This window comes from Zea mays, chromosome 6 (genome assembly GCF_902167145.1).
Source record: "Zea mays cultivar B73 chromosome 6, Zm-B73-REFERENCE-NAM-5.0, whole genome shotgun sequence".
In the NCBI taxonomy this organism is placed as follows: domain Eukaryota; kingdom Viridiplantae; phylum Streptophyta; class Magnoliopsida; order Poales; family Poaceae; genus Zea; species Zea mays.
Window position 1 is genome coordinate 180,377,041 of NC_050101.1, and position 17,673 is coordinate 180,394,713.

The window sequence follows — 17,673 nt, forward strand, 5'->3', positions numbered from 1 at the left end:
TCCCTGGTGGTTGACGGTTCTCGTCTCATCCTATGCTTGCTCTAGCAAGCTTGGAAACATGCTACACCATCATATGTTGACCTGATTCCCACTAAATTCATACAAATTAGTGGGAAGGCCCTAGATGATTCGCATTGGCGGGAACTTGGGAGCAAAATAAGAACTCACACTTAATACCTTCCTCTAGGAAAATGTCGATGTGTTTGCATGGCAACCTTCCAACATGACTATAGTCCCTAGAGAGATAATTGAGCATCATCGAGCGGTCTGTCGTCATGCGTGGCTCATTTAACAAAAAGGTGCTTGTCTAATAAAAGATGTAGAAATAGTCTACAAAGCGACAATACTTCATGTGTGTGTTTTTAAAAGATTTTTACTCCCCTACGGAGGTTATCTGCCCAATTTTCAATAGGTTCCATTCATAGGCTATCCTTGAGTGGTCGAAGTTCAAGTATACATTTTTGGCGACATCATGACAATTAGAGCAAGTGGCGAAGTTGTTGTTTAGAATTTTTAGATATGTCTATTCACCCCTGTAGGCATTGTAAATACTTTCACTCACACTGCTCGCTCGACCATGTCCATCATTGACTAAAGTGGCTCACCGGTCTAGGATGTGGGGTGACCATGGTGGCACGCATGGAAGCGGGGCTTGGCACAACTAACCATGAGGGTTAGGGCTGCCACCATTGTATAGCTCGAGTACTTGAGAGAGGAGACAGGAGAACTTTGGGAGTTGGGGGAGAGGGAGGAGAGAGAGAGATGGATCTAAGATGTGTGCCTCATATGTCAGCATGCCAAATTAATATATTTGAAACATTGTAGACTCGTTTGGATTGGGTGTGAGACCACAACAAAGATGATAGACCTAAATAAGTGTTTTGCAAGTTTCGAAACCAGGATAAAATGGTTGAAGAAGTTTGGGAATATAAACAAGTTGATTTAGAGATCGGGACGATACAATCGAACAAGTTTAAGAAATTAGATACACGGTGTCGGTGTTTTGGGTCCGACCGCGCACCCGGGGTTACCCCTCAAGGTGCTTTTAGGAGTAGGACGGTGTTACTGACTGTAGCTCGATGGTTCATGTTGGGCGCACGAGAAATAGTGGACAATGATGTACAGGTTCGGGCCGCTTTGAGATGCGTAACACCCTACGTCCTGCGCGGGAGTGCTTTATATGATGGGTTACAAGGGAGTTCTCTAGTGCTGGTAAACGTAGAGAGTGGGGTGGATGGCTAAGTAATGAGTGATCGTTCTGAAGGGGTGCCCCTAGGCCTTATATACTCGACCGTGGGGCATTACATGCAGATATGATAACAACACGTGCCTAAGAAATAGTGAACCATCTGAGTCTATCCTCCTATAATTCAGCCGACCCATCCTCGCTTGGTTCCGTTGTACGGGGCTTCTGCGCGGGAAGGTCGGGTCACTGTTGTGATTACTGCTCGAATTTGTTGGGTCGTCTGGGCTTGCGTCGACCCGGCCTTGCGTTAATCCGTCCACTGGTCGTTCCTCCCAAGCCCACGAGGGGATGACCTTACGAATTATGGGGCCCTTGGACCTTCTGTGAGGTCTTTTATCCTTTTAGTGGACCCGGGGATATTTGTCCCCACACACGGTTTGTAAGTTTAGGGACAAAGATAATAAAGACAAACAATTTTAAGCTATAACTATATTGAGAGTCAGAGTGGAGTGGAACAACCGGTCATTGAGAACTGGAGGAGTGTGTGTGAGGAAAAAAGAGCATGCGTGGTGCGTGCATGGAAAGCAGGGCAGCGTTTGCACTGCAGATGAATCGTTGTGCTTGTGCATGCCATGCACCGCTGCACGCCAACATTCTTCCCTCTGCTGCTGCTGGGGCTGGGCTGGGCCTTGGCTTTCTTTTGTAGGCAGGCAGGCAGGCACTCGATGGATCATCTTTTGCCTTTTGCTTTTGCTTTTGCCTTTGCCTTTGCCTGCTTTTATATTTGTCGCGGGTCCTTCTCCTATCTGCCAACGGCAGCAGCAGACACAGCTGAGAGCTGGATCACCTCTCGATTCCAGGAGCAGTACGTCGTCTCCTATTCTACTCCATCCATCCACCGCCCTTGAAAAGAAGAGAAAGGTCAAAGGAGCACCGCTGATCGCGATCGTACCTCACTTCGCGCGCTCTCTCTCTCTCTCCCTCTCTCTCTACCGCCGCCATTCACCTACCAACAAGTGCGTGTGTAGTGAGAAAGAAACCTTATTGGCTAGCTCAGCTGAGCTCGCCGGCCGGCAGCTTCACCATCCAATACAGCGAGGAGCAAGCTCTGCTCTCCGAACCCGGCCACCCATGGCTCTCGTCCTCCTCCTCCTCCTGCCCATCTTCCTTCTCTCATCGTCTTCCTGCCTCGTCCTCGCCATTCCAACGCTAGCCAGCCAGGCTGCCACCCTGCTCTCCCTCAAGGACTCTTTCTCGCCTCCGCTCCCGCCGCAGCTGCGCAGCTGGACCCTCGCCAACTATGCCTCGCTCTGCTCCTCATGGCCCGGCGTCGCCTGCAGCAACCGCACCGTCGTCTCGCTCGACATCTCCGGCTACAACCTCTCCGGCACGCTGCCCCCCGCTATCGCCGACCTCGCTGGCCTCCGTTTCTTCTCCGCCGCCGCCAACTCCTTCTCCGGAGACATTCCGCCCGCCATCGCCGCCCTCCGCGACCTCCGCCACCTCAACCTCTCCAACAACCAGTTCAACGGCACCCTGGACGCCCTCGACTTCTCCGCGATGCACAGCCTCCAGGTGCTCGACCTCTACGACAACGACCTCGCCGGCGCACTTCCCACCCTCCTCCCCGCGGCCGCGGGCCTCCGCCACCTCGACCTCGGCGGGAACTTCTTCTCCGGCACCATTCCACCCAGCTTCGGCCGCTTCCCCGCCATCCAGTTCCTCTCCCTCGCCGGCAACAGCCTCTCCGGGGACATCCCGCCCGACCTCGCCAACCTCTCCACGCTGCGCCACCTCTTCCTCGGCTACTTCAACCGCTTCGACGGCGGCATCCCGGCGGAGCTCGGCAGGCTCACCAGCCTCGTCCACCTCGACCTCGCCAACTGTGGCCTGCAGGGCCCCATCCCGGCTTCGCTCGGCGACCTCACCGGGCTGGACACGCTCTACCTGCAGACGAACCAGCTGAACGGCACCATCCCGCCGTCGCTGGGCAACCTCACCGGCCTTAGGTTCCTCGACGTCTCCAACAACGCGCTCACGGGGGAGATCCCTCCCGAGCTCGCCGCGCTCAGGGAACTCAGGCTGCTGAACATGTTCATCAACCGGTTCCGCGGCGGCGTCCCGGACTTCCTGGGCGACCTCCGCTCCCTGCAGGTCCTCAAGCTGTGGCAGAACAACTTCACGGGCGCCATCCCCGCGGCGCTCGGCCGCGCCGCGCCGCTCCGGGAGGTGGACCTGTCCACGAACCGGCTGACGGGGGAGGTGCCCCGCTGGCTGTGCGCGCGCGGGCAGCTGGAGATCCTCATCCTCCTCGACAACTTCCTCTTCGGGCCGGTGCCGGAGGGGCTGGGCGCCTGCCCGACGCTCACGCGGGTGAGGCTGGGCCAGAACTACCTCACGGGGCCGCTCCCGCGCGGCTTCCTCTACCTGCCGGCGCTCACCACCGTGGAGCTGCAGGGCAACTACCTGACGGGACGGCTGGAGGAGGACGGCAGCGGCGGCGGCGGCAGCAGCAGCAGCAGGCTGTCGCTGCTGAACCTGTCGAGCAACCGCTTCAACGGATCGCTGCCGGCATCCATGGGCAACTTCTCGTGGCTGCAGACGCTCCTCCTCGGTGGCAACCAGCTGGGCGGGCAGATCCCGCGGCAGGTCGGGCGCCTGAAGCGGCTGCTGAAGCTGGACCTGAGCGGCAACAAGCTGACGGGGGCGGTGCCCGGCGAGGTGGGCGAGTGCACGTCGCTGACGTACCTGGACCTGAGCGGCAACCGTCTGTCCGGCGCGATCCCCGTGCGGCTGGTGCAGATCAAGGTGCTCAACTACCTGAACGTGTCGTGGAACATGCTGAGCGGCAGCATCCCGCGGGAGCTGGGCGGCATGAAGAGCCTGACCGCCGCCGACTTCTCGCACAACGAGCTGTCCGGGCGCGTGCCGGAGAGCGGGCAGTTCGCCTACTTGAACGGGTCGTCGTTCGTGGGCAACCCGGGGCTGGTGGTGGTGAATCCGAAGCAGCAGGTGATGGGAGGAGGGCCGGGGATCCTCGGCGGCGCGGGGACGCAGGATGAACGTGGCTCTTCTTCGTCGTCGGCGGTGATGGGGCGCCTGAAGCTGCTGCTTGCGGCGGTGGGCCTCCTTGGGTTCTCCGTGGCGTTCGCGGCGGCTGCCGTGGCGACGACGCGTTCCGCCGCCATGCTCCGGCGCCGGCGTCGGTCTTCGTCGTGGCGGTGGCGCATGACGGCGTTCCAGCAGGTGTCTTTCGGGTGCGAGGACGTGGTGCGGTGCGTGAAGGAGAACTGCGTGGTGGGGCGCGGCGGGGCCGGGGTGGTGTACCGCGGGACGATGCCCGGCGGGGAGTGCGTGGCGGTGAAGCGGATCGTGTCGGCGGAGGGCGGCGGGTTCCAGGCGGAGGTGGAGACGCTGGGTGGGATCCGGCACCGGCACATCGTGCGGCTGCTGGCCTTCTGCTCGGGGCCCGAGGCGAAGCTGCTGGTGTACGAGTACATGGTGAACGGCAGCCTCGGGGAGGCGCTGCACCGCGCTGGCGCTGATGATGGCGGCGGCGGTGTGGTGCTGTCGTGGGCGTCGCGTCTCCGCGTGGCGACGGAGGCTGCCAAGGGGCTGTGCTACCTGCACCACGACTGCTCGCCGCCGATCCTGCACCGGGACGTCAAGTCCAACAACATCCTGCTGGACGCGCGCATGGAGGCCCACGTGGCGGACTTCGGGCTGGCCAAGTTCCTGGGCGGCAGCGGCGCCTCCGAGTGCATGTCCGCCGTCGCAGGATCATACGGCTACATCGCACCAGGTACGGTACAATACAATACAATGACGTGATGGTCATGGTGGTGTGGTGGTCCAGTCCAGCCAGCAGCCGTTGTTTGTCTTGTCTGCAATTCTGCATTGCATACCCCCACACAGTTCTCGAAAGAAGAGCTCGCTTTGCATGCATGCATGGCCCCGGCCGCAGCACTAGCACTAGCACTGCATGCATGCGTTTTATACTATAGTATTCAAATGCATGCATGCATGCATGCAGAGTACGCGTACACGCTCAAGGTGGACGAGAAGAGTGACGTGTACAGCTTCGGCGTGGTCCTGCTGGAGCTCATCACGGGGCTGAAGCCGGTGGGGGAGCACCTCGGCGACGACGCGGTGGACCTGGTGCAGTGGGCGCGCGCCCGGAGCTCTGCAGGGGGCGGCGTCCTGGCGCTGCTGGACCCTCGCCTCGGCGGCGACGTCCCGGTGGCGGAGGCGGCGCATGTGCTGTTCGTGTCGATGCTATGCGTGCAGGAGCACAGCGTGGAGCGCCCCACCATGCGCGAGGTCGTCCAGATGCTGCAGCAGGCACGGCACCAGCCTAGCTAGGACGACGACTGGAGAAACGATGTGAAAATGTGATAGATAGACAGAGGTGGTGTTGTGTACGTTGTCATTGCATTCGGTAACTATATATATTTTTAGCAGAAGGTCAGCTGTAAATTAAAAATATGACCTGACAGCGGCAGCCCAGCCACCCAACGCCCAGCCCATAATCTCAACAAATAGCTCAATTCCCACGAACAAGCACTTAGGTATAATTTATATATTGTTAGCTCCTTCTCATTCTTCTCCCCTCTTCCCATTTCTAAATGATAAACTTAAGATTCTTCAAATACATTATATCTTCTTTTTTCAATCAAAAGTGTGCCCCATTTTGATTGAAAATGACATCCTAGGATTTTGGCTTTGAAATTAAAGTGCTTCCTAAAAGACTTACTCGTAAGGGTTTGGTCCCCCTAATGGGAGATCTGGTGGCTTATTCGTAGGGTTTGATGCTGATATATTTTTATGTGAGAGAAAAAGATTTGGGGGAATTTATTATTCGTATTTTGGTGGTTCATAAAGAATCAGACTTTATTTAGAACTTCATAAACGTGTATGGAGCTGCTCAAAATGACCAGAAACAAAAATTTCTGAGCGAATTGTCGGCTTTCTGTTCCAAGTGTTCTCACCCCATGTTAATTGGTGGTGATTTTAATATCCTAAGGAAAGAGTCAGATAAAAATAAACCTGGAGGTACTAATAGGTGGAGTTCTTTATTTAATTCTATTATTGATGTGCATGATCTGATTGAACTTGAACTTAGTGGTAGACTCTATACCTGGTCCAATAACAGAAATCCCCCACTTATGAGAAGTTGGACAGATTTCTTGTTAGCCTAGAGTGGGATCTTCATTATAATAATGTGAATGTTTCTGGTCTCAATAGATCCTTTTCTGATCATGTGTCATTATGTCTTAAAACTGATTTTGCGCCCCCTTAGTGAGAGATTTTAGATATGAGCTGTGTTGGATGCTTAGACCTGATTTTAGAAAACTAGTTGAAAATAATTGGTCTTTGCCTGTCAGAGGTAAAAAAAAAGTATTGGTATTTGGAAAGAAAAAACAAAACGTCTCAAAAAATGTTGAAAGGTTGGAAGTTGGAACATAAATGTCGAAGGAAGATATTTGAAACTGAAAAAAGATCTGATGAGTAAAATTGATATTTTAGATAAAAGAAGTGAAATATTGGGCATTTCCGATGCTGAAAGAATTGAAAAGCTTGAGTTAGAGTGGAATTTGAAAAAGATTATGGAAGAAGAAGGGTGCAAAAAAAGCAAACTGCGAGGGAGAAATTCATTAATGAGGGGGATGAGAATACTAAATTCTTTCACCTTATTGCGAAAGGTCGGAAAAGACGTGTTAAAATTCCTTTTTTGATTCATGAGGGAGCCTCTGTGAATGATATTGTAGGTATCAATAAGATTGCATCTTCATATTATAAAGATCTTTTTGGCCCTTCTGTCTTCTCTAGTATTAATGTTTCAAATCTCACAATGAATCAGTTGTCTGACACAGACAGATCGCTTTTAACTGCTCCTTTTAGCATCAATGAAATTAAAAAAGTGGTGTTTGAGATGAAGCATAATAGTGCTCCCGGGCCGGATGGTTTTCCTGCTGAATTCTTTCAAAAATTTTGGGAGCTTATTCACATGGACATTTGGAACTTATTCAAAGACTTCTATGATGGAAATCTGGATATTGAGAGATTGAATTATGGGATGGTTACTCTCTTACCAAAAGTGGATAATGTGGTTAATATGAAGAACTTCAGGCCTATTTGTCTTCTGAATGTTTGTTATAAAATTATTACCAAAGTTCTGAATAACAGGCTGGCTAGTTGTATCACAAAGGTGATTAGTGACTCTCAGTATGGCTTTATTAAGGGCAGATACATAATGGACGGTGTCGTCTCGCTCAATGAAATTCTTCATGAGGTTAAGAGGAAAAAACAAAGTGGAGTGGTCCTTAAGATTGATTTTGAAAAAGCTTATGATAAAGTGAATTGGCATTTTCTTTATGTCATGATGGATAAAAAAGGTTTTGGGAGCACTTGGTGTGATTGGGTGATGAGAACAGTGGTGGCAAAGTAGCCATAAAAACAAACGATATGTTGGGTCCGTACTTTACTACGCATAGAGGGGTGAGACAAGGGGATCCTTTTCTCCCCTTTTGTTTAATTTGGTTGCTGATGGCTTGGCGTGTATGATTCGCAAAGCTCAAGATGAGGGTTTGATTGAAGGTCTTATCCCTCATATCATCCAAAACAGATGTAGTTGTCTTCAATATGCTGATGATACTATTTTTTTATTCAAGATTGTTTAGAAGGAGCCAGAAACCTCAAATTCATTATGTGTTTATTTGGAAGTATGTCTGGTTTGAAAATTAATTTTCACAAAAGTGAAATTTATTGTTTTGGAAAAGCCAAGGAAATTGAAGATTTGTATGCAGATATTTTTACTTTTCCTATTGGTAATCTTCTTATGAAATATCTTGGTGTGCCAATTGATAATAAGAAGATAAATAAAAGTCTCTGGGTTCCCATGGTAGAGAAATTGGAAAAAAGGTTTGCTGGGTGGCAGGGTAGATTTTAAGTCTGGATGGTAGACTGACTCTACTTAATAGTTGTCTTTCCAATGTTCCGCTTTATATGCTTTCGATTTACCCTATTCCTAAGTCTGTTATCAGAAAAGTGGATATTTTCAGGAGACGTCTTTTATGGCAAGGTGGTCATCAGTCAAAAAAATTTCATCTGGTTGATTGGGCTTCTGTGTGTTCCCCTAAAAATCAGGGAGGTTTAGGGGTTTTGAATCTTGAATTTATGAATGATTCCTTACTGACTAAATGGCTTTGGAATATTGAAAATTCAAAGGGTTTATGGCAAAAAATCATTGCAAGTAAATACATTAAGGGAAAACCCCTTATTTCTGTCAATCAAAAACAAGGGGATTCTCATTTTTGGAAGAAGATTTTGAGTTTGAGAGATAACTTTTATAAATACTGTAAAACTCTGGTGGGTAATGGATTGAATACTAGCTTTTGGAAGAGTAACTGAATAGGTAATCTACCCTTGGTTGTCCAATTTCCTACCTTATTTGACTTGGCTTATGACAAAGACATTTCTGTTAATAAGGTCTTGGAGTCCAATTTTGATGCTCTCTCGTTTAGGAGAAGGATTATTGGTAATCTGAGGGTGTTATTTGAGGATTTGATGAATTGTCGTAATCATTTTTCCCTGTCTGATCAAGATGACAGGATTGTTTGGGGACTTGATAAAAAGGGTTTTTCTGTGAACTCTTTATATAAAAAGAAAGTGATGGATCAAGTTTCTGTTCCTTACAAGTTCTTGTGGAAATCCAAGTTGCCACAGAAAATCAAGATTTTTATCTGGTTGGTGGTGAGAAATAAAATTCTTACTAAAGATAATTTGAAGAAAAGGAACCGGAAAGGTTCTCAAGAGTGTTGTTTCTGTGGTGGTGATGAGTCCATTAATCATTTATTCTTTCACTATCCCATCACGAGATACGTGTGGAGAGTGATCCAAGTGGCTTTAAACTTGGTGGAAATTCCAAGAAGTATCAGCAACCTTTGTGATAAGTGGTTAAGTAAACCAAAAGATAAGATTGCCAATCTGCTTCTGTTTGGTTGTGGTGCGGTGTTCAGGCAATTTGGCGCATAAGAAATGATTGGTGCTTTGGTGATAAAATTATGCTTGATCTTTCTAACGTCATTTTTCTTTGTTGCTTCTGCTGGATTCCTGGGCTATTCGACAGAGAAAGAGGGAACGAAAAATGGTGATCCAAGGAAGCAAGCTAATCAGAAAGATATCAAGTGAAGCGTTTGGCCGAGCGTTTGGGTGGTGTCCGAGGGACAAACGAATTTCTGGGTGATCAAGGTTGTGGTTCCTGGCGTATGTGATCGCCTGTACTTTTGGTGTTGGGTTGCGCTAGTTTCTTTAGTTGCGTCTGTCTGTCGTGAAGTGGTTGTAATAAGAAATACTTATGTTCCTGGTAGCAGGTCGAACTATGTCTTCTATTTTAGGCCCTTTACTTATCTAGAGTGATATTGTAAGGTGTCTGAATAGAGGTCAGGCCTAGTAGTGGTTCTGTCGGACCGTAGGGTCGCGATGATTGTCGATGTAATGAACTCTTTCCTATTTCCTAATGAAATAGGGGGCTTCGCCCCTTCGTAAAAAAAGACTATATATTTTAAATACTTGGCTGAGATGAATGTGAGCGAGAGCGTTTCCAGTATAGCGCACGTGCGAATGTGCATATACTAGGGGCCTGTTTGGTTTAACTTTTTTCTGACCAGCTTTTCTGAAAATCTAGCTATGGAGAGAATCTGGCTGTAGGAAGAATCTGAGTATCATTACGATTATGTGTGGAGAAAGATAAAGTTGTTCATAGGGCTCAGGATCTAGAAATTGACGAATTCCTATTATTACAACGACTCAACCGATTATGTGTTTATGTGATTTTGGATGGTTTTTGCCCCAACGAATTTTATAAAAGCTGGCTGAAAAGCTGAGCGTTTGGCAGTCCGCAGGCCAGAAGCTCCAGAAGCCGAAACAAACAGGCCCTAGATCCATGGAGGAAAGAGAAATCGTGAATTTAGGGTATGGGAAGCCTGAGAGTTTTTCTTTCGTGTCCTCGTCCATGCTATGCTTAGTCATGTATGTGACGCGAGGCCCGCTGCGGACTCTGCTTAGCCTGAAATATTGTTTGGGCCGTTGCACAAACAATGAACTGAATCTTAAATAAATTGGCAATTCCGAGGCCCAGCCCAACTTGGTATGGCAATGCATTGGGCCATTGGCACTAGGCACTACCATAGCAAGTAGCAGCGCAGCAAGAGGGTCAAAACGGTCATCGCCCTTGTCTTCTTCTTCTTCTTCTTCATCTCACCAACCTTTCCCTTCCCGTCCCAACCGCCGTCCGCCTGCTCCCTTCCGCTCACCTGCTTCATCTGTTTTGAAGAAAAAAAGGAAAACAGAAGGAAGAGAGTAAAAGAGGCCTGCGCTGCCCTGCGCCCCAGGTTTGATCCCATACTTCCTCGGTTTCTCCCTGTTGTTCTTGCTCTGTCTCGAATCTCGATCCATAACCTCAGCCCTCGCCGATCTCTCCTGTCCGTTTGGCTGGGATCTCGGTCGGCGCCCCCCCCCCCCTGATATGCTTTCCATGCTGTCATGACGGACCGGATAAGCCTGTTAGCACTAGCAACTGGCAAGCTCCAATTTTGACTTTCTTGCGGATCAGTAGTTCCCATCAATTGTTGAGTTAACTTCAGTTCAATTGCCAATTGCCATTTATGTCAGCTTCTCCTAATTCACTGACCCATGCGTGCTTCTTAAATTTGAACCGGACCAAGCGTCCGTATGATGATACTTCTCCACACATGAACATGTATTTCCTTCCTGCTAGAATTTATATAAAAGAAAGAATTTATAATGCGTCCCTCCTTAGCCTTATTACTAGTACCATCAACACCTCCTTAGGGTTCAGGCATGAGCACGCATTGCAGGAAGGATCCTAGTTTTCTCAACAAGTAAAAAGGACAGAAATTTTGCTGTCAATTATTTCTTGTAGCAAGTGTAGTTCAGTTTGTCCTAATTACTTAGCACACTTGTGCTTGTTTAATTCGGGAAAAAAGGTTCTTGAAATGAATTAGCTATCCTTTGGCTAGCAAGTTGAGATTTGGAGTCACAGATAATTTATTTGATGCACTCTTGATAAATAGATCACCTAATGGAGTACTTCATCATCAGCCCATGTGATAGATCAGTAACATTGTTTACCTTGTCGTAAACAGAGTATGCGCTTCTAACACTTGCATATTTGGATGGATGATGTATATGGACGGATAGAGGTCTTCCCCCAACACTTTGTACCATCAAAAGAAGCTATGGAGACACCTGACGGTCTATCAACAAGTAAGAATAGCCTGGATAGTCCACCAAGGTGATACTTGTGGCGAAAGGAATTCTGTAGCTCAACTCATCCTCTGCCTTTTCTGGGTACAATAACACGTTCTTCTTCTCATGTAAACAGTTCATGTAAGCGTTCCTGGACTCCAAGACGAGTTAAGGGAGCTGCATCCATTTTGCATTTATTGTCCATTCCCCGCATAAGATGGTCTACAAGCAATGAGGATGATGACAAGGTTACCCACTTCCATATCGCAATCGTGATTTTTTTTGGGGGGTGGGGGGAGAAAGTGTGGCAGGTGCTCTGCCTTTTCACTGTGGTAGGGGCAGTAGCACAAATAAGCACTAACAAAAAAAAATTTGGTAGCAGATTGAATTATCTAGAGCCGAAGTAGAAACTTTACGAACCGAAATAGCGGGTGCCGAGGAAAGGGAATCTCACTTAAAAGCTCGGTATGATATGCACACTTTGTTGAAAGTTTTATTTTGGAAAGTGGAAATATGCTGATGATTGTATTTGTTTTGGTCTTTCAGGTTGGAAAACATTGATGAAGTTTTGAGATATGCACGGCTTTCTGGCTATCTCTACATTAGAAGTGTATGAAACATGTTCAAATGCTTGTTACTTTTGCTTCACGTACTCTTGCCAGAAACGATGAAAGCTAATGAGTATGGACTTTCTGGTGTACATATACAGCGATGGACCCAACTCCCTGGTGAACCACCTATATTAGATGATGCTGATGTGGATGACTGGCTTCCTCGCTTTGTTGTTCTACAAGGGCAGTGTTTATACTATTATCTGAAATGTACAGGTAATTAAATTCTTCTTTTCTCTAATATTGGTGGATGTTACTGAACTGACAGGTGACATTTCTATGTTTCAGATCTGAGCCCACAGGAATCTACACTCTTATGTGATGTTGTTGAAGTAGGGCAGCTTCCAGACTTTGTGCCAGAAGATGAAAAGACGAGATATGCGTTTTACCTGTTGACCCGTCAAGGGTTGAGGTTTGAATGCTCCAGTACCTCCGAAATACAGGTAACAACGGGGAGCTACTTTGAAATGCAGAAAACAGTACGCGTGACAGAGACTGATTTGCATTGGATTTGCTAGGTTGATTCATGGGTAAGAGCACTGTCAAGTGACTGCAAATTGCAGGATGGCGCTGGTGATGATAAGATGATGAATACGAGGAGTAGCCAAGTAGAAGCTGGGTCATCATGGTAGACGATGTATGGAGTGCTGTACAGTACAATAGTCAATGAAATGTACATACATTACATGCATGTAAAGGGAGCAACATAGTAGACGCATTCAACACGAGATGACATGTTGCTCGTGGTATTTTTCAACTTTTAGGGAGCACACAAATGATGTATTTCTGTAGCAAAAAATCCGTCGTCCGTTTGAGTTTGATAGACCGTAAGAGCAACTCCAGCAGTTCTCTAAAAGACTTCCTAAATCAATAATTTAGATAGTTAACATGAAAACTATTCTCCAACAGTTCTATAAACGAACTTTCTAAATTTAACAACTTGTCATCTAACCTCATTTTCTCTCTACATTTGGCAACCATTTAACAACTCACTAAACAAAAATGTTGACTGCATTATATAGTTTTTGTGACTTATTTTTTATGTGGATAAATACAAAACAAAATTACAACCTATATTTAGAGAACTATTGGAGAACTCACATTTTTTTATTCTAAAAGTCATTTAGCAACTTCTTAAATCTGTGATTTAGAGAGCTAAAATTTAGCTAACTATTGGAGTTGCTCTAAAGACCTGCATATGTAACTAGACAAGTGAAAAGTCATTTTAACTGGTGTAGGCTGCACGTGTGCCACAATCTCATTCTGGACAGTCAAACACAGAGTCAATGTATACGATTGAATGAATCTAAGGGAATGTTTGGTTTTATAGGTGTCCGTGTATTACAAAGTCATACAAAATATTCAACAAAATATTAGTGCACAAAGATTATATAAAAATGAGCACCATATATATATCATCGATCTCGATATCTTATATATTATTTGGCAACAACTAATATAGAACTAAACTGATATAAATCAAATTAACTACAATATTAATATCAGAGAAAACAAAGTCTAAAATATAAGTATAATAAACACGACACTTGAATAGATAAAAGTTGTTATTTCAACGTATGCAAAACTAACCAAACTCGTATGCAACATGTATTGAGGGCAAGGGCAATAAACTAATCATTTTCATCTGATCAGTCATGAATATTAAGGGGGTGTTTGGTTTATAGGGACTAATTTTTAGTCCCCTACATTTTATTCCACTTTAGTTACAAAATTATCAAATATAGAAACTAAAACTCAATTTTAGTTTCTATATTTGTCAATTTATATACTAAAATGGAACAAAATGAAGGGACTAAACATTAGTCCCTAGAAACCAAACACCCCTTAAAATGTAGAAGTATTTCAATAGCTAATGGAGTACAGACAAATGCCATTTTTATCTCACTCCAAATACATCAAAAGACTTATTCACACGGGCAGACACGCCGAATGCCAAATATAACCATAATATCAATAAAATCAGGATGTTTAAACTTGGACTGCAAATGATATTGTCAGGTGTGATAATTAGGGGTATCCAGATTATCCCTTTAAAAACGCACTGAGAAGAGGTTAAGGTATAACCCCGAAGGTAAGAGGCCACGTCGCCTCCTTACCCGAGGCCTACTGCGGGTACCTTCCCTACACGCACCGACACCCCTCCCCGAGGGTCTCCGACCTCGGGGAAATCTCCGCCTCGTCCGAAGTCCCCTCTTCCTACCACCGCTCCGTCCATCTCGCCTGAGCCAGTCTTAGGTAGAAAGGACAAAGGCGACCGAAGTCTGGCGGGGGACACTCGCATTTAGTGCGTGCATCCAATCCATGCAAAGGCACAATACCACAGTAACTACAAGACAACGGTCCCGCTACTGTACACGCACGCCGCCTACCATCCCCCCGATGGGACATCAAATATGACAGGAGAAGCAGACTAGCCCCTCGGGCGCAATCTCCGCCTCGCCCGAAGTCGGGCTCGACCTCGGGCGCAATCTCCGTCTCGCCCGACGCTAACTCGGCCTCGGGTGATTTCTCCGCCTCCCAGAGCTCGGTTTCGGCTACCTGCCCCGCCGTGAATCCCGCAAGCGCCCACTCCACCAACTGTGGCGCACGTCAGGGAAGGCTCAGCTGTCGCCTTGAGAAGACTTCCGCCTCGCCCGAGCAGGGCTCTGACCTTGATAATCGCAGCCAAGGAATTACAACGTCACTCAGCACAGGGACGCCGACACACTCCATAAGCAGGCTTTTGCTCATACCGAAGCCCTATTGCAACAACTACGGTATGGGCAACCCCTCTCCTGGGGGCTCGGGTGTACGACCAGCCCCTTGGCCTCGGCTCTCAGCAGAAGATTAGCAAGCAGCAGTCAACAACGCAGTGCACCGTTGTGTCACCCACAGGACGCCAATACATCTCCCTTGGAATACGACGGCCCCGGGTTTCACAGCATACACCCCCTAGGTGTATAAATAGGGCAGTGGTAGTTCCTCCAAAAAGGGGAAGATAGAGGCGAACATTCAATAGTTTTTCTCTAAGCCTTTCGGTATTGGCACTTGTCTGAATCAGTTCTAGGGACTTGGGGACTGCCCCTCTCTCGCCGTACTTGTAACCCCTGCTGCAGGCACTTCGGTGCGAGTAATATAAGCATCATCCCTCTCTGCTGGAAGTAGGGCCTTGTATTGTCCGAACCAGGATAAACAACTTGTGTCAACTCGCACACCATCTAGATTCTAGGCACACAACACTATTTTACTTGTTGGTTAGGACCGTTAGTCCGAACGATGATAGATATAGTCAGTACTCTGATCCCAAGCACTGTCTAGTTTCAGGTCCCAATACTCCAGCTTTCAAATCATCAAATTTGCCAGGCATTTTCTAGTAATATCGATTTTGTATATGGTTGACATTAGCTTGGTTTCTTTTTCAAATTTTGCTACTTTCGTGCATTGCTAATTGCAACATTGTCCCGAGGCTTTAGGCAATCCTGCAAAGCATGACTATAAGAACCACAATTGAAGCATTGTGAATCGTCCTTATCCACCCTGCTGGTAGAGAAACAAGATATATCAGTTGTTGGTCCAAGTGAAAATGATAAAACATTAGCAATGGGAAGTTGGGAACGGTCATCAAAAGCCAAAAAGAGAAGTCCATATTTGGAAGAAGGATAACAAAATGCCAAAACAAAACATAATTAGATAGTGCCAGAACAAAAAACCTAAGCACGTGAATTTTAAGAATTATATAGCTAGACAATGGGAAAATAAGATAATGCCATATGAATTATGATCAGCTGTGGAATGACCATTTCAGACATAATTTTATCTAGTAAGCTACAACTAATAAATAACACAAGGCATTCAGATTTGCCACAAGATAAATAATTGTAGCACAAATTTGACACTTCGCTAGCATAAGAAGATAGATTAAGGTATTGACCATGAAGCCTGTGGATAAAATGGTATCAGAAATATTAGATATAATGGAAAATACAGGAAGAGTGCTATGAGCAAAATGAGACCATGAATATTGTTCTTCCTCTCCCATGCATCTGCATCTGGCCTTGTTCATGAAGCCCAACACAGTCGTTATAAAACACAGTGATGCCTACAAAACAAAAACTAGTTAGATTCAAGAGTACTTCAACATCACGAATCCTCTCCCTTGCTTCGACCATAAACACGGCAGCATACGAACCAGGGATATTCACAAATCGAAGGTTTGGATTTTGATGAAACTTATGCACCCGTAGCTATGCTTGAGTCAATTCGTATATTACTTGCCTATGCTACTTACCATGGCTTTAAGCTTTATCAAATGGACGTGAAAAGTGCTTTTTCTCAATGGACCTATCAAGGAAGAGGTCTATGTTGAGCAACCTCCCGACTTTGAAGATAGTGAGTACCCTAACCATGTGTATAAGCTCTCAAATGCGCTTTATGGGCTCAAGCAAGCCCAAAGAGCATGGTATGAATGCCCGCGAGACTTTCTTATCACTAATGGCTTCAAAGTCGGAAAAGCCGATCCTACTCTATTCACTAAAACTGTTGCAAAGGACTTGTTTATATGCCAAATTTATGTAGATGATATTATATTTGGGTCTACTAACAAGTCAACTTGTAAAGAGTTTAGTAGGATCATGAAACAAAAATTCGAGATGTCTATGATGGGGGAGTTGAAGTATTTCCTTGGATTTCAAATCAAGCAACTCCAAGAGGGCACCTCATAAGCCAAACTAAGTACATTCAAGACATACTTAAAAAGTTTGGGATGAATGTCACACCCGGTTTTGGAAGGTAAACCGAATGCGAACTATGTACGTGCCAGGATCAGAACTCACGTACACAGCGATTACATAAATGAACATCATCGCACAGTGCTCGAATGATAACATAAAAGGGTATTAACTTATTACATCACAGAGTCATATACATCCACATAGTCATCAACTTAACTGATAAATCAAAGTGCTAGCGAAACACAGTAAAGATAAGGCCTTCACAGGCAGCTGACTGGGGGGTTGCCGCCAACCCACACCTAGAACTCGTCATAGTCTTGGAATTCCTGGAAGTCTCCTTCCACGGCTTCATCTTCACCTGAGCAGTGGTTACAATGTGGACAACCTGGTATTTTGTGGTAAAGCAAGGAAGAGTACACATCAACGTACTCAGCAAATGCCCCGTTTGGCTGAAGTGGACTAGCTTTTTGTGGGGTTAGGCTCAAGCAGTTGCTTTTAGTTGGTCAAGTATTTATTGTTAGTAGAAGCCAGGTTTTAGTAATAACCAACCCGTGAACCATTTCCTCATCGAGGAGCATCATCATCATAGTCGAACCAAACCATAAACATAATCATTGTATCTCGAACCATCTGTATCTCTAATCAAAGAGGATCCCAAGGCTGCTCTTAACCGTGAGCACGACTGATATATCAGTTTCCCAACCCTCTGCAGAGGTCGCACACTTTACCGATGAGTCATGATTCCCTTTCTGCCCGGGGAGAGCTAATCCCCATTGATCACTTCCTAGGTGGTCCGGCAGGGTATCACTACGTAGCTGTTACAAAGATTCCCTAGAGGTCATAGTCGCCCGTTAGGTTTCTCCAGTTTGATAAACAC

At 46.5% G+C, this 17,673-nt stretch overlaps 2 protein-coding genes across 4 annotated transcripts; both read left to right on the forward strand.

Moving 5' to 3' along the window:
- Positions 1–1,296: 1,296 nt before the first annotated feature.
- Positions 1,297–9,688, forward strand: LOC100272700 (putative leucine-rich repeat receptor-like protein kinase family protein). Of its 2 annotated transcripts, none has more exons than NM_001360102.1 (2): positions 1,297–4,988; positions 5,220–5,647. In NM_001360102.1, exons 1-2 carry the CDS (start codon positions 1,814–1,816, stop codon positions 5,546–5,548), a joined length of 3,504 nt encoding a protein of 1,167 aa, NP_001347031.1. In that variant the 5' UTR covers positions 1,297–1,813; the 3' UTR covers positions 5,549–5,647. The 2 variants fall into 2 exon arrangements, with proteins under 2 accessions (NP_001347031.1, XP_008647501.1); XM_008649279.3 differs by lacking the exon at positions 5,220–5,647 and adding an exon at positions 9,315–9,688 and having other exon boundaries at positions 1,585–4,988.
- A 714-nt stretch (positions 9,689–10,402) lies between these two features.
- Positions 10,403–12,889, forward strand: LOC100276315 (uncharacterized). 2 transcript variants are annotated; one of them, NM_001308071.1, is made up of 8 exons: positions 10,403–10,578; positions 11,353–11,501; positions 11,592–11,703; positions 11,838–11,920; positions 12,002–12,065; positions 12,165–12,282; positions 12,355–12,509; positions 12,585–12,884. In NM_001308071.1, exons 2-8 carry the CDS (start codon positions 11,383–11,385, stop codon positions 12,696–12,698), a joined length of 765 nt encoding a protein of 254 aa, NP_001295000.1. In that variant the 5' UTR covers positions 10,403–10,578; positions 11,353–11,382; the 3' UTR covers positions 12,699–12,884. The 2 variants fall into 2 exon arrangements, with proteins under 2 accessions (NP_001295000.1, XP_020394462.1); XM_020538873.3 differs by having other exon boundaries at positions 10,413–10,578; positions 11,408–11,501; positions 12,585–12,889.
- The last annotated feature ends 4,784 nt before the right edge of the window (positions 12,890–17,673 follow it).

Coding starts and splice junctions, on each gene's coding strand:
- LOC100276315 (NM_001308071.1), top strand. CDS start 11,383: ATGGATGATGTATATGGACGGATAGAGGTCTTCCCCCAACACTTTGTA. Junction 11,502..11,591: donor AGCCTGGATAGTCCACCAAG/GTGATACTTGTG, acceptor TCATGTAAACAG/TTCATGTAAGCGTTCCTGGA. Junction 12,283..12,354: donor CTATTATCTGAAATGTACAG/GTAATTAAATTC, acceptor TCTATGTTTCAG/ATCTGAGCCCACAGGAATCT.
- LOC100272700 (NM_001360102.1), top strand. CDS start 1,814: ATGCCATGCACCGCTGCACGCCAACATTCTTCCCTCTGCTGCTGCTGG. Junction 4,989..5,219: donor ATACGGCTACATCGCACCAG/GTACGGTACAAT, acceptor GCATGCATGCAG/AGTACGCGTACACGCTCAAG.